The 12,989-nt window shown below is 43.2% G+C and overlaps 2 protein-coding genes across 5 annotated transcripts in view; both read left to right on the forward strand.

Moving 5' to 3' along the window:
* Positions 1-123: 123 nt before the first annotated feature.
* pdha1b (pyruvate dehydrogenase E1 subunit alpha 1b) lies at positions 124-7,366 on the forward strand. 4 transcript variants are annotated; one of them, XM_085468973.1, is made up of 13 exons: positions 124-283; positions 1,503-1,523; positions 2,391-2,543; positions 3,728-3,793; positions 4,273-4,446; positions 4,588-4,714; positions 4,805-4,896; positions 4,987-5,079; positions 5,314-5,469; positions 5,788-5,859; positions 6,063-6,130; positions 6,214-6,322; positions 6,419-7,366. In XM_085468973.1, the coding sequence occupies exons 1-13, from the start codon at positions 224-226 to the stop codon at positions 6,581-6,583; spliced, it is 1,356 nt and encodes a 451-aa protein (XP_085325099.1). In that variant the 5' UTR covers positions 124-223; the 3' UTR covers positions 6,584-7,366. The 4 variants fall into 4 exon arrangements, with proteins under 4 accessions (XP_085325099.1, XP_085325101.1, XP_085325102.1 ...); XM_085468975.1 differs by lacking the exon at positions 2,391-2,543 and having other exon boundaries at positions 125-283; XM_085468976.1 differs by lacking the exons at positions 1,503-1,523; positions 2,391-2,543 and having other exon boundaries at positions 125-283.
* A 1,512-nt stretch (positions 7,367-8,878) lies between these two features.
* Positions 8,879-12,989, forward strand: part of rps6ka3b (ribosomal protein S6 kinase A3b) — a 64,591-nt gene continuing 60,480 nt past the window's right edge. The window contains exon 1 of the mRNA XM_085468940.1: positions 8,879-9,381. Within this exon, the coding sequence (XP_085325066.1) occupies positions 9,319-9,381 (63 nt within the window). The 5' untranslated portion in view covers positions 8,879-9,318. The remainder of the gene's footprint in view (positions 9,382-12,989) is intronic.

Below are 12,989 nucleotides of genomic sequence, written 5' to 3' on the forward strand. Positions count from 1 at the left end.
ATTAATTACTAACGTTTAACTTGTTAAAATAAATTACAATGATTAGCGATTAAGGGTAATAGTGGGGCGTAAACATGCCTCTCTAGTTGTCGTCTAGCTATAAATACCGAGCGGAACCAATGTTGTGTGGGACTGTGGGAGTCGGCGCCGTTTTCTGCGCGTACACTAACACGGAGCATCCTTCGTTAATCCTCTCCGGGCTCCGGTCGTCTCCGTGTGTAGCATGAAAACCATGTTAGCCATTATCTCTAACGCACTGTGCAGGATGACCGGCAGGAATGCGGTGAGTTTTCGGGGGTTGGTGTGGAAACGGAGGCCACGTTGTGTGCCGGGGCCGGTCCGCGCTAACCATTAGCTCGCCTTGTACTGTTTAGCTTGGAGGGGGGCTGACCTTGTTAGCGGCAGCTAACATTAGCACTGGTGGCTGGTTTGAGCTCTTATTTGCAGTTTGCATGTTGTGGTGAAAGAATGGGTTATTCATGCTCTCGTGTGATTGGCTGACTGGACGGAAGCATGCATGAATGCAGTGACATGGCTACAGTCGGGGTGCTAGCTCTTTACCTCTCTCTAACCCTGAATATGTTATGCCTCTGGTGGTCTGCCTTCCTCACACGGCACGGAGAGCTTGTACTGCCACGCAGGCGCTGATGTGATCAATACCGACCAGCATGGGCGCTTAAACACGTGGACGAAATATTAGGAACATATTTGAAATGCATTATAGGGGCTTCTGTGAGTGCACCATGCAAATGTAAACCTCTCACTTTGCTCTCAGGTGTGTTACCTCCAGTGTTTGTCTCTAAAACCTTTATGAGCATGGCGCACGTTTTGAGAAAGTACACGAAGTTACATGCTTTAAAATAAAAACATACGTGTATAAATGTGCAGAGCCGTGTACGGTAAAGACAATCGCGTAGGTTAAAGAAGTATGTTGATCCTAGAAATCCAGAGGTGACTTATCATTGCCTACCATGGTGATGTAGCCACCGTCCTAACATTGAACGCTCTGACTATAAGCTGAAGAGGGCTAAAGAAGCCATTACTATGGCTTCATAGTACACTTCTTTTAGTTTCCCATGCTCAAATATAAACTTCTAGATGGCGTGAGATGTAAAGAGGATGCTAGACTTCCTTCATGGTTCAAAATCAGGCCAATCAAGAGATGCTGGGTCAGTTTAAAACACATCAGCGCCTCCCTGTGGGTCAGTAGGACTGGCAGCAGCATGTCGAGTGTTTGTTGTGGTGCATCATTTACAGAAGCTTCCTACAGGCACTGCTTTACTAATCATATCATCCAGAATGAGATGAAGAAAAAGCTGAAAATGCCTCAGTCGAGTCTCACGCTTGCCTGTGGGAATCCTGTTCCCTTTTCCGCTGGTGCTCACTCCTACCCTCCGGCCTCCCTGCTGTTTTTATTCACACACAAACTCACTCAAAGACTCCCCATTCATTTTTCGCTTCTCTCCCTCCTCTCCCACCTCTCCCCGTCGCCTGAACCCTAGGGAGCCCAAACAGTGTCTGAGGTAAGCAGCTGCTGATGTTTGTCTGCAGGCTCCGTCCTGCTGTGGTGGTGGTTCCCAGGGAGCTAACTGAAGCGCAGCTAAAAGAATCGCTGTAGCGTTTGCGATGATGATCCTCATTGGTGTGGAGTGTTTGTAGTTCTTTATAGTCTTTGAGTCTTTTTTTCATTTAACACGTTCATTCCACATTTGTTTGCTGTTTATTTCCTAAAACATTAATTTCACACTGGTACAACATTAAGCTGAATTTTCAGCACCTAAACAAACGGGTATCACTTCCCCCAGATTTGGGTAGCTGTGAATCAACTTTGAGTCATTACGAAAACCCCAAAAATGATCTTAAACCTGCCAAAATAACAAATGTCAGGGTTCATTTATCATTAATGTTGTGTTTGTTAATACCGTTAAATTAATAATAAAATAAAAATCAATCCTGAAATGATAAAATTAAAATGACTTGTAAGAACACTAATGCATCAATTAAATGAAGAGAAAATGAGTAAAATTATAAACAAAGTAATACTTGATAATCTTCATTTAAAAAGTCAAAATAACATATTTTAAAATCAGTTTCATAAAATGTTCTTAAGCTGTAAAGATATTCATTAACTGACTAAAAAACAGCTATAAGGCCTCTAATCTACATAAATGACTTTGCTGGTGCTGAAGTGATTAATCTGGGATTACAGATGTTGTGCTTGTGTGAACACGTTGGGCTGGTTTCAGTCTGTCCCCTCTGTGTGTCTCATCTATTTAGACTCCACCTGTCATGTCTGTCTCTGTCTAGCTACAGCTCCTCTCTCACCTGTAGAGCTCCACTGGGCGTGCTCTGTGCTCTGGTCTGATTGGTTGGCTCCTTTTGTTCCCCAGCTACTGACTGACCTGTCAGAGTTTGTTGATCTAACGTCGCCGGCGGCGCCCGCCTCTGCACAGACCCAGCGGCTTCCACCTAAACCGCCTCCAACAGCAGTCGGTGCTAGAGCAGCGTCTGCGCTGTTAGTTAGCGGCTGTGCTGACAGACCAGTAAGGACTCGTGAAGCTTCCTCCATGTCTGCTGCCTGCTCACTAACAGGGCCGGGGAACCTAACCAGAGCTGCTGCATGGATGGATATGTATGACTTAAGAACAAATGACCCTATATGCACCGACATGTCTCGTTAATGCTGCACTCCGAGCAGTGCAAAGCAGGGAGATTTCTTTGATCCCAAAAATGAGGTGAAAAAAATGATCAGCTGTTTCTTATTTTAAACATGGTTACGTGTCCAGAATTTCATAACTGGTGCATTCCCAGTCAAAATGATTCCATATATTGTGGGAAGTGTTTTCCTTTGTTTTGAAATGGCTTTGGGCCCATTGGGTAACTGTTTTATGGGTTAATTGTCAAACAAGGGCTTCTACTAACGCTACTCCTCCTCATCTATAAATCTGTCCCATAACTTTGATCATTTGATTATAAAAGTCAGAAAATTACCTAGAAAACTTAACTCCATTAAAATGATCAATTTATCAGAACTATTTTTCTTTCTCTTGGTCTTTAAGTGTTAAATCCTACGTGCACATTATACTTTCATGAGCTAAAATGATCCCGGACAAACTGGCGCTCCTCGTCGGGCCTGTCCACGCCAGGTCTGCTAGCTTTTTTTTTTTTTCGTGGGCAACCTCACCAAACTATTTCACCTGAAGAGGTGACCGTGCACGTAAACATGACTGATCGGTGTACAATAAAAGCAGCAATGGTTATGTGCAAGTCTGCAGCTTGCAGGGCTGCAGCTGAGCACAGCTTAGAGGCATTTCTATGATCTGATATTTTACAGACAAAACAATTACTCCAAGGTTCTTATTGAAGAACTAAATTACCTTTTTTAATTAACTGTCCATCAGCGCACACGTGGTGCAGGACAAAACAGGAGTCTATCAGACTGTTGAAGGGCCTGTTCAGTAAAAACCACAGTGCATTATTGGACTGGGTTTGTTCTCCCTCCCTGTTACTGACCTCCAGTGTCACAGATTACTGAAGGTTAGTGTGTGTATGAACCACCTGATCCCGCCCATCTGATCCCACCAACCCCGCCTCGCTCCTCCCCCTGCTCTGACGAGGAGGGCAGCCGTCACGCTGCTCAGTGTGGAAGACCTGTGACCGCTTTAAGTCGTGTTGTGATGCTGCAGTGATGGAAACACTGTTTCAGTTGGTTGTGTTTGTGTTCCAGGGAGCCAGAGTTGTTGTCTCCCGCTCCTTCGCTGACTTCACACCCCAGGCGACCTTTGACATCAAGGTGGGCACAAACGAGAATCACTAATGGCAATCGCAGACTGAAGGAAGGGGATTTTTACCCCATAAAGCTGCGATCAGTTAAACATCTTAGTCGATACCGAATGTAGCTCAGAAGAACGTAACATGAAGACGTCAGATCAAACTAATCAGGGTTAATGCACAAACTGTCCTTTCAGATAAAATATCATGGCTATATTTGTAAAGTTGATTCTGCTGTCAAACTGAATCGAATCACATCAGCAATAGTTTCAGTGTCATGATCATCAGCACGAGTCCACTCGGATCTGTATTCTGGCCTGAAAGACTACAGGAGGCTCAGCACTGTTGATGGATTCAGCAGTAAATTAATAAATGTGCTAATCTTTGGTTCAGGTCTGGATTTGTGTAGTTTATTAAAACTTCACTCATTGTGGACCAGAAATGTAAAATCTTTGGTTTGGTCTTCTTCTCCAGTTTGTGGTGTTTTTGTTTTTGGTGTAGAAATGCGACCTGCACCGCCTGGAGGAGGGCCCGCCGGTGAAGGCAGAGCTGACGAGGGAGCAGGGCCTGCAGTATTACCGCACCATGCAGACGGTGAGGCGCATGGAGCTCAAAGCTGACCAGCTCTACAAGCAGAAGATCATCAGAGGCTTCTGTCACCTGTACGACGGACAGGTATCAGCGCCTGCAGGCCAGGAACACAATTCATTTATATTGCATCCAAATCTCAGTGCATGCAAGAACATTTAGACAAAACCCAAACAAACATCAGTTTGTGAGTGTGGTGAGATGCAGAACATGTGGTTTCTCCTGCAGGAAGCGTGTGCTGCAGGCATCGAGGCCGCCATCAACCCCTCGGACCACCTGATCACTGCGTACCGCGCCCACGGGTACACGTACACCCGCGGCGTCTCTGTTAAAGAGATCCTCGCCGAGCTCACAGGTGAGAGCGAGAGGAAGGTATTACAGTCTGAACATGTGCGCGTCTGAGCTGGATCTTAGTCTCAGCTTCACTTTTATTTGTGCTCCTCAGGTCGTAGAGGGGGCGTGGCCAAAGGGAAAGGGGGCTCGATGCACATGTACGCTCCACATTTCTATGGAGGCAACGGCATCGTGGGCGCACAGGTGAGCACATTTAAAAAGCCTCTCACACCTGCACGTCTCCGTAGTTAAACACTCGTTACAGTTTCAGTAACTCACCTGTGAACTGTGCAGGTACCTTTGGGAGCAGGCATCGCTCTCGCCTGCCAGTACCAAGGCAACAACCAGGTGTGCGTTACGCTCTATGGAGACGGAGCAGCCAATCAGGTAAGATTTAAAAAATAATAATAAATAAATATGTCCTTGTAGGTTGTAGTTGGAATAAGGAAAGGGTGATCTCACCCTCGCTCCCTTTTATCCATTTAAGAAACCTCACTAAACTCATGACTGTCTCAAAGTGAGCTGGAGAGGCTGCTGCAGTTCTGCCTTGTTTACGTGGTTCAGCTGTGTGCTTTTAATACCTCTGTAAAGCACTTTGTGACTCCTCTCTGATCCAATCAGGGCCAGCTCTTTGAGTCTTACAACATGGCCGCTCTGTGGAAGCTGCCGTGCATTTTCATCTGCGAGAACAACAAGTACGGCATGGGGACATCAGTGGAGAGAGCTGCAGCCAGCACCGACTACTACAAGAGGGGGGACTTCATACCTGGACTCAGAGTGAGACACTAACACATTAAAGCTGCAGGGCGGGGTTAAACATGGCGGGTAAATGTGCCGGTCCTGGGCAGCGGCTGCAGTGTGTCTGATGACTGTACACTGCCGCTGCCCGTTTGGACCCAGACTATAACAGGAAGAGGCTGAGAGTCTGTCCTGGCAGTTGCAGGTGTGAGCATGCATACAGCTGTCTGATGCTCATGTATGATACTGCGCACAAACACACTGGAACGCAGGGGTCGCTGCAGGGGTCGCTGCAGGGGTCGCTTCTCTGTGCTTAGAGGTGTGCCAATGGTCAGGTTTCTCTCTGCTCTCCTGCAGGTGGATGGGATGGATGTCCTGTGTGTCAGAGAGGCCGCACAGTTTGCTGCAGATCACTGCAGAGCTGGAAAGGTGAGGGTTTAGATTTTTAAAAAATAAATTTAAAATAAAACCTCTGTGCTGCACTCAGTTCTTCATACATGTGAAGGTAGAAGTCCATGGACACCCACGGGCTTTAATTTTGAAGGGTTCTCGTGATGGAGAGTTTCCTGTAGGCTCTCTAAAAGGCTCTAATCTTCCAGAGCATCGATGTGAAGCAGCACTTTGTGTTTCAGGGTCCCATCATAATGGAGCTGCAGACCTACCGTTACCATGGACACAGCATGAGTGACCCAGGTGTCAGGTGAGTTACCTTTCTAAGTCTGGATTTACCGGACCCTGGGGGAGTTGTGATTTTTCTGAGTAATTTGGTTTGACCTCCTGCAGCTACCGTACCCGCGAGGAGATTCAGGAGGTCCGCAGCAAGAGCGACCCCATCTCCATGCTGAAGGAGCGCATGCTCAGCCACAACATGGCGTCTGTAGAGGAGTTCAAGGTGAGCGTCCAGACGGCAGTGATACGTTCACAGCTTCAAACGGTTTTAAATGTCGGCAGCTGCAGGGATTACAGCACCTGATTTCTCTCCCGTCAGGAAATCGACATCGAGATCCGTAAGCAGGTGGAGGATGCGACTCAGTTCGCCACCTCGGACCCGGAGCCGCCGCTGGAAGAGTTATGCAACCACATCTTCTCCAACAACCCGCTGCTGGAGGTGCGCGGGACAAACCCCTGGTCCAAGCTCAAGTCTGTCAGCTAGACTCGGACCACACACTCAACCTTTATCCCTCACACATTCAGCACCTTCCCTCTCGATTTTAGGTCTCAGCACCTTCACGGGACTTTGAGGTTTTTCCTTGAAACTTGTCAGTGTTATTTATTTATAGTTTACTGTATAACTGTGAGATATTATTCGTGGTGGAGCCAGAGGTGTTGGACAGGATAAACATGCTGCACTGTAAACGCACAAATCCCAACATCTGACATGGAAACGTGTCCGTTAGAAACCTTCTCCATGTTTATCCTGCATTTTAAACCCTCAGATTTTTAAATGTTCCAAACTTGTGTAGATATTCCCTCAGAAGTGTGACTTTAAACTTGGGAAATGCAAATGTGATGGATTGTTCTGATAGTAAAACGCCTCTAATGAGGAGTCGCAGCCTGAGCTTCATTCCAGAGCAGTCCTCATCTGAAGCAGGTTCAGTGTCCAGGATAAGGACACAATATCAGTGTATGTAACCATAAAATGGCTCTAAAAATGTGTTTATAAGCTGAAGATGAAAGCAAGACTTTAGCTGCTTGACTCGACTACTGACAAGACAAACATCTGGACTTGTGTGGGGAAACTGAAGCTGGCAACTGGATGCACTACATTTGAGACTTTCTGGGCACTTTATGAATTTAAAGGAGTCTGTTATAAGATCTTTCCTCTGTGTTCTTTAAAGTTTACTGTATCTGAGCCTGTACAGATATAAAGCTTTCTTATTTACCTGTGTGAATGGTGGAAACTGAAGGTTGTGAAATAAAACGACTTTAAAGCAAAGTGGAAACGTGTGTTTGAATCATATTTTATTTGCTCAGCTTTCAAATGTGTTTACAAAGTAATGCTTCAAATATGACTCAATAGTTGATCAACCTAAAGGAAATCCATGCGCTGTTCAGTTGTTCCATCCTCAACCACTAGATGTCACTATCAGGCTGAAAAACTGCTCAAAACTAAAAATTTATTTATTTTTTTCATCTTAATTAGAGTAAAATTTGTCCTGGTTTATTGTCAGCATCATAGTATAAAAATGAACATGTCTGGACTTTTTTTTTTTTTTTTTTTTTTTTTTGGGTCGCTTTATTAAAGCTTTATGAACGAAATTCATGCTCGACTCCGACAAACATGAAATGCTGTAAATTTAAACCACTGAAAAGTTGTCACGGAAAAAATGAAAGAAGTATTCAAAACTGGATTTTGTAGCGACGCACAGCTTTAAGGAAACGATGCGGTGAATCCAGGAGTTACGTTCACGCGGTTCTTTGTGGTGTTTGTTTTTGGTTATTGTGTAGTTTTTGATCTCGTTTTGTGTACTTCAGAAGTCATTTTCCTTCCTGTGCTCGTGTTTCTCGTTTTTGTGAGATTTTCATATATATGTATATTTTGAGTGGTTTATGGTCACTGCATAGTGTTCATTTGTATGTTTTTCTGGTAACTTGGCATTTCATAAGTTGTCACACATTTATGTTGTCCTGGAGCTTTTTTTTTTTTTTTTTTTTTTTTTTTTAGTGGTTTATTTTGTGTTTCACTACAGTATAGTTGGAATAACTTATAGGGCTGTGGGCTGTTTGTGGACATTTAGCAGGATTTTGTGGTCTCAGTATTTCTGAGGGTGGTTTTGTGCAGATGTTGTATATTTTATGGTAATTTGTTTCATGGCATTTGTGACTGTTTTGGACATTTTGTAGTCATTTTGCGGCTGCTGGTGTATCACTTTGTATGTGTTTACTGATTTTGCATATTCGACATTTGTTGTCATTTAGAGTAGGTTTGTGGTTATTTTGTTTACATTTGGCTGCTTTGTGGTTATTTTTACATCTTTTGGTGCAATTTGCCATATTATTGTTGGATTGTCATCATTTTGCAGGTTTTTTATTTGTATTTGTGTACTTTGTGATGGGTTTTTATGGGGTTACGTGTCTTATTTTGGATAGTTTGTGGTCATTTCGAATATATTTGGGATACTTTTTGTATTTTGTGCTACCTTTTATGTTTTGTGGTCATGTAGCTCTTTGTTCGACAATTTAAAGTAATTTTGCATATTTTGGGGGTAATATTTTGTATTTTATGCTACTGCTTCGTGTTTTGGGTTCACGTGGCCTAATTTACGGGTCGTTTAAGGTCGTTTTCCATACTTTCTGTGATTGTGTGAGGCACTTTGGCGCCACGCTGTTAGGCTTTATCGGTAAAAAAATAATCATTAACAAAACAACACCGCCTGCGTGATGAATCGCAGACTGTTTATTCATAAGTTCAGATACGTGCTCGTTCACTCTTTTATTACCTAAGTGAGAATGCCGCCTGTCGTCGTGACGTAGTTGTGACGCAGCGCTCTGACGGACAGGTAAGCCGACACCGGCCGCCATATTGGGAAAGAACGGAAGTGAGAGAGGGAGAGGTGGAGGTAGAGAGAAACGGAGATAAGTCAATCAGTTTCCGAAAAAGGGCATCCTCCTCCCCCTCCTCCTCCTCTTCGTCTCTCCGGAGGAAGGGGCGGTCTCAGCGCCGCGGCAGATCCGGAATTAGCCCTTGTTCGCTCGGCTCCGTTCGGTCGGTTGGTCGGTCGGTTCGGTTCCTGCCGACGCTGAAAGTGGACTACTACCTTCAAACATTTTCTTTAAAGAATAAGAGCGAGGACAAACAGGCGAGAAAGCGTCCGGAGCGAGGGAGGTACGAGCAGCAGAAAAGAGGAATAACAGAAGAAGAAAGAAAAGTAGGGGCAGAAGAAGAAGATGCCTCTGGCTCAGCTGGCGGACCCCTGGCAGAAGATGCCGCTGGGGAGGACGGCTGGAGAGGTGAGCACACTTTGGTTTGTCCTGCTGTCACACTGACTGACAGCTGACTGGGGGCTGCAGTCACAGCAGCAGCTTTTAGGGGGTAAAAACACAAAACACAGCACAAGGAAAAGCGCCTTTAAGTCTCTGTCAGGCAGTGAGACCACTCTGCAGGTAAATCTGTGCTTCAAGAAGCGCCGAACATGTGCTGGCAACGACAGAGTCACGATGAAGTGCTCAAACAGTAAGCTGACAATGTCATCAAGGACGAAAACACGAAATTACATTGCGTTTCTATTGACAGCAGCTGCGAAGTAACTGCAGGGATAATTATTTTTATGACCCTAAATTGGACCGTAAACTCTGGGAACATCTGTTTATTTCCCTCTGAAGACACAAACATGAAGTCATTTTTATTGCAGAGATTTTACACCAGTTCAGGAGGGCGCAGAAGTACACCAAAGTGTCGTATAAGCTCCCAAATAAGCACAAAACTCTTTGCAGGAATGTCCTGGGTATGATCCAGTGTTAATCAAGTGGTTTAAAATATCATAAATTGCAAAAATATGAAGGCGGCTTTCAGGGTAATTAGATTTTTTAAGTTAAAGTCATTCTTCTTAGCAGCTAAACTACAACACAGACATAATTTTTACCCTAGAAAACTTCAGCAGGACTAAATTAGCTGGAATAAAACAACAAAGTATCAAGCGATGACCCAAAGGTGTAAATATGTAATAATACTTTATGCAGGAGTATTACAGTGGTACTACAGGGCACGGAAATACTATAAAGTACCACAACATCGCTATAAGCTGCCATGGACATGTTTCTGGTGTTAAATCAAGAGGTTTTAAATGTCATAAAGGGCAAAAATGTGAAAAATTACATTGCATTATGGTTGACAGCACCAGTGACTATAGGGGCGTCAATTTGTCCCTAAAATTTGGTTGAAAACACTATAAAGCTCCAAAAAGATGAAGTTAGCTGCATTAAAACACGACGTAGATTAAGATGTGTTTACTCTAAACACCTGAACGTGGTGCACACCCTCCAGACATGTCACATTTGTGCAACAGGAAACCCTGAGCATGTGCTAAAATATTAAACTAAAATAAACTAAAAAAAACCTGCCATGGACGCACGTCAGTGTCAGTTAAAAGAGACTGAAAGTGTGGAAAGAGACAAGCATATGAAATTAGACTGTATTAGTACTGCTGAGTGACTACAAGGACACTATTAGGGCCCTAAATTGGATTTTAAATACCATAAAACTCTAAAAGGAAATCAGTTCATGTAACTCTGAAGACACAAACACGAAGTAATATTCTGTGCAGAAATATTACACCAGCACAGTGTACAGTGGGCACAGAAGAACAATACAGCTGGTGTTTCATTGAGAGGTTTAAAACGTCAGAAAGTACACAAATATGAAGGCAAATCAGATTGTATTATTACACAAACTCTATTTTAAATGAGATTTAAAGCAGCACAGAGCTCCAACAGGGACTATATTAGTTGCACTGAATCACATCTCGAAGCAGTTTCGGCACAGAGTTGTTACATTTGGGTTTTATTTGTCAGTCTGTTTAGAAATAACAGATTCATGTTTAAATGCTAGAATAAGAGAATGGAAACGTGATGAAGTGCAAAACTGTGCAAAGTAGGTTTTATTAGGACCGAGAGCAGCAGCTAAAGCTGCTATCGAGCCATCATTCTGACCTTAAGTTAGACTAAAAACACCACGGATCTCAAACAGGACTGAATTAGTTTTACTGAAGCACAACAGAAAGTAGAATAAGATCATTCTGAAGACACAAAACTACTTCATGACTATTACATTTTTTACTATTTAAGCAGATACAGATAATACCGGCAGGCTCTACACACCAAAGGCTCTACAAATCCATAGGAAACAAACTGTGGAAGAGGACATAAAATGATCTGAAGAGTCTTTTCTCTCTGGCCTGACCCTGAAGCTCAGTGAATTGACTCTGGGTATCACAAACTCACTAAATCACCTTAAAGTCTCAGTTACACAGCAGGGCGTAAACCCCCCCCCTATTTTAACAAACCATGCCAAGTCTCTTAAGATCAGTCTGTGGACATGCAAGGCTTTATTTCAAATACTAAAGCTGTTACAGCTCCTGCTCATTGCCTTAAGTATTAGTCCAGTGTCAGAATATGCAGCTGCAGAGGTGCAGTAGTTAATGTCATGTTTGAGCGCTAAACCAGCAGGTTAAAGGCTATTATTAATTACAGCAGCAGCCAAATCTTAAGCTCCTATAAGGACTTTACTTTAAAAAATAGATTAAAAACCCAAGAAAGACTGTGTAATATGGTACAATATAGAAGTACTGCTCCAAGTATTTCATTCATTTATATGAATGTCTCAGTAAACTGCCGGGTGCAGTTAAGGATCCTTACAAGCACCGCAACACATGAAACGATGCGTGATTATAAACCACACAGATTTAATAAAAAACTCTGCAGGCGTAGTTAGACGAGATTGAAAAAACCCCATAATGTTGCTACAGGAGTGTCATAGCTGTGTTAGTGTGAGATTGAAGGTGTTCTTAGGCACAAGCATGAGAGGGTAAAATCACTATTTGGTCCCACAAATGCCATAAAAGAGCTTTTGTCACCGTATTGGTTCAATGGTGTCAGCAGGAACATTACAGTGACTCTAAATCAGATTTAAAACCTACATAAAAATCCACTAACATTCAGTACAAGTTTTCCTCTAATACAAATAACATAAAGGCCCCATTGATTCAGGAGTAGGCCTACAATTACCCCAGAGGTACTTCTGCAGTAAAAAGAGTGTCCATGTAAATGTGAGCTCAGCTAAATAAAAAAACCCTGAAATTATAATTAAATTAAAGAAGTTCAAGCTGAAAAACTAACAGTCAACTAAAACTACTTGATAAGCTGTTTAAACGAGCTGAAAAATAACTAAATATAAGTTCATTCTTTAATTTTACGCCTCAGACTCAGAGTTGGAGACCCCTCTTTATCTCCAACTGGTTGCCAGAAGTTTCTGTCTTTAGGTGGAATAGGTTGCAAAGACTGTGCTGCAACCTCCTTGTGACGTGATTGGTCACTAATGCACTGTAGAGCCCAACCAGGTTTTAAAGTTGATGCGATAATAATAATAAGGCGTTGCAATAACATGTTGCAGACAGGGATGCTTCAGAGTTCCCCCTTGTGCACTGACTGTGAAACATCAACACTCATGGTTGAAGGGTGTTTCTTCCATCTCTTCTTTAGTTTTAATTTCTTATTTATTGGCAGTTATAAAAGTTGATCCTGGCAAACAGCTAATATCTAAATAGCTAACAGCAACATGTCATAAGAGGAACCTGCACCAAAAACCTTCTTGTATTTATTTCGCTGCTTGCAGATCGATGCCGTTACCTGTTGTTTGCATGGATGACGCAGACTTGTCTGCAAGCACTCAGGCAGCAGTGAACAGGAAACAGAGAACGTTAATGTTGAAAGTAAAAGTCGTGGCTTACCACATTTCAATGACTCATTTGAAAAGGCACAACGTTGGTCTCTGTGTTGCACTTTTCATGGTTTCACGCGGCTCAGCAGGTAGTTGGTGAGTGTTTGCAGACAGGTCGGAGTGT

The sequence above is a fragment of the Copadichromis virginalis genome, linkage group LG9 (assembly GCF_057382275.1).
Source record: "Copadichromis virginalis isolate Kocher_CV1m ecotype Utaka linkage group LG9, C_Virginalis_male_GT1.1, whole genome shotgun sequence".
NCBI lineage: Eukaryota > Metazoa > Chordata > Actinopteri > Cichliformes > Cichlidae > Copadichromis > Copadichromis virginalis.

What these genes read in the sequence shown, in the direction of transcription:
- pdha1b (XM_085468973.1), top strand. Translation starts at nt 224, where the DNA reads ATGAAAACCATGTTAGCCATTATCTCTAACGCACTGTGCAGGATGACC. An exon ending in ACGGCATCGTGGGCGCACAG is followed by an intron (nt 4,897 to 4,986) that starts GTGAGCACATTT and finishes TGAACTGTGCAG; the next exon opens with GTACCTTTGGGAGCAGGCAT. An exon ending in ATGAGTGACCCAGGTGTCAG is followed by an intron (nt 6,131 to 6,213) that starts GTGAGTTACCTT and finishes GACCTCCTGCAG; the next exon opens with CTACCGTACCCGCGAGGAGA.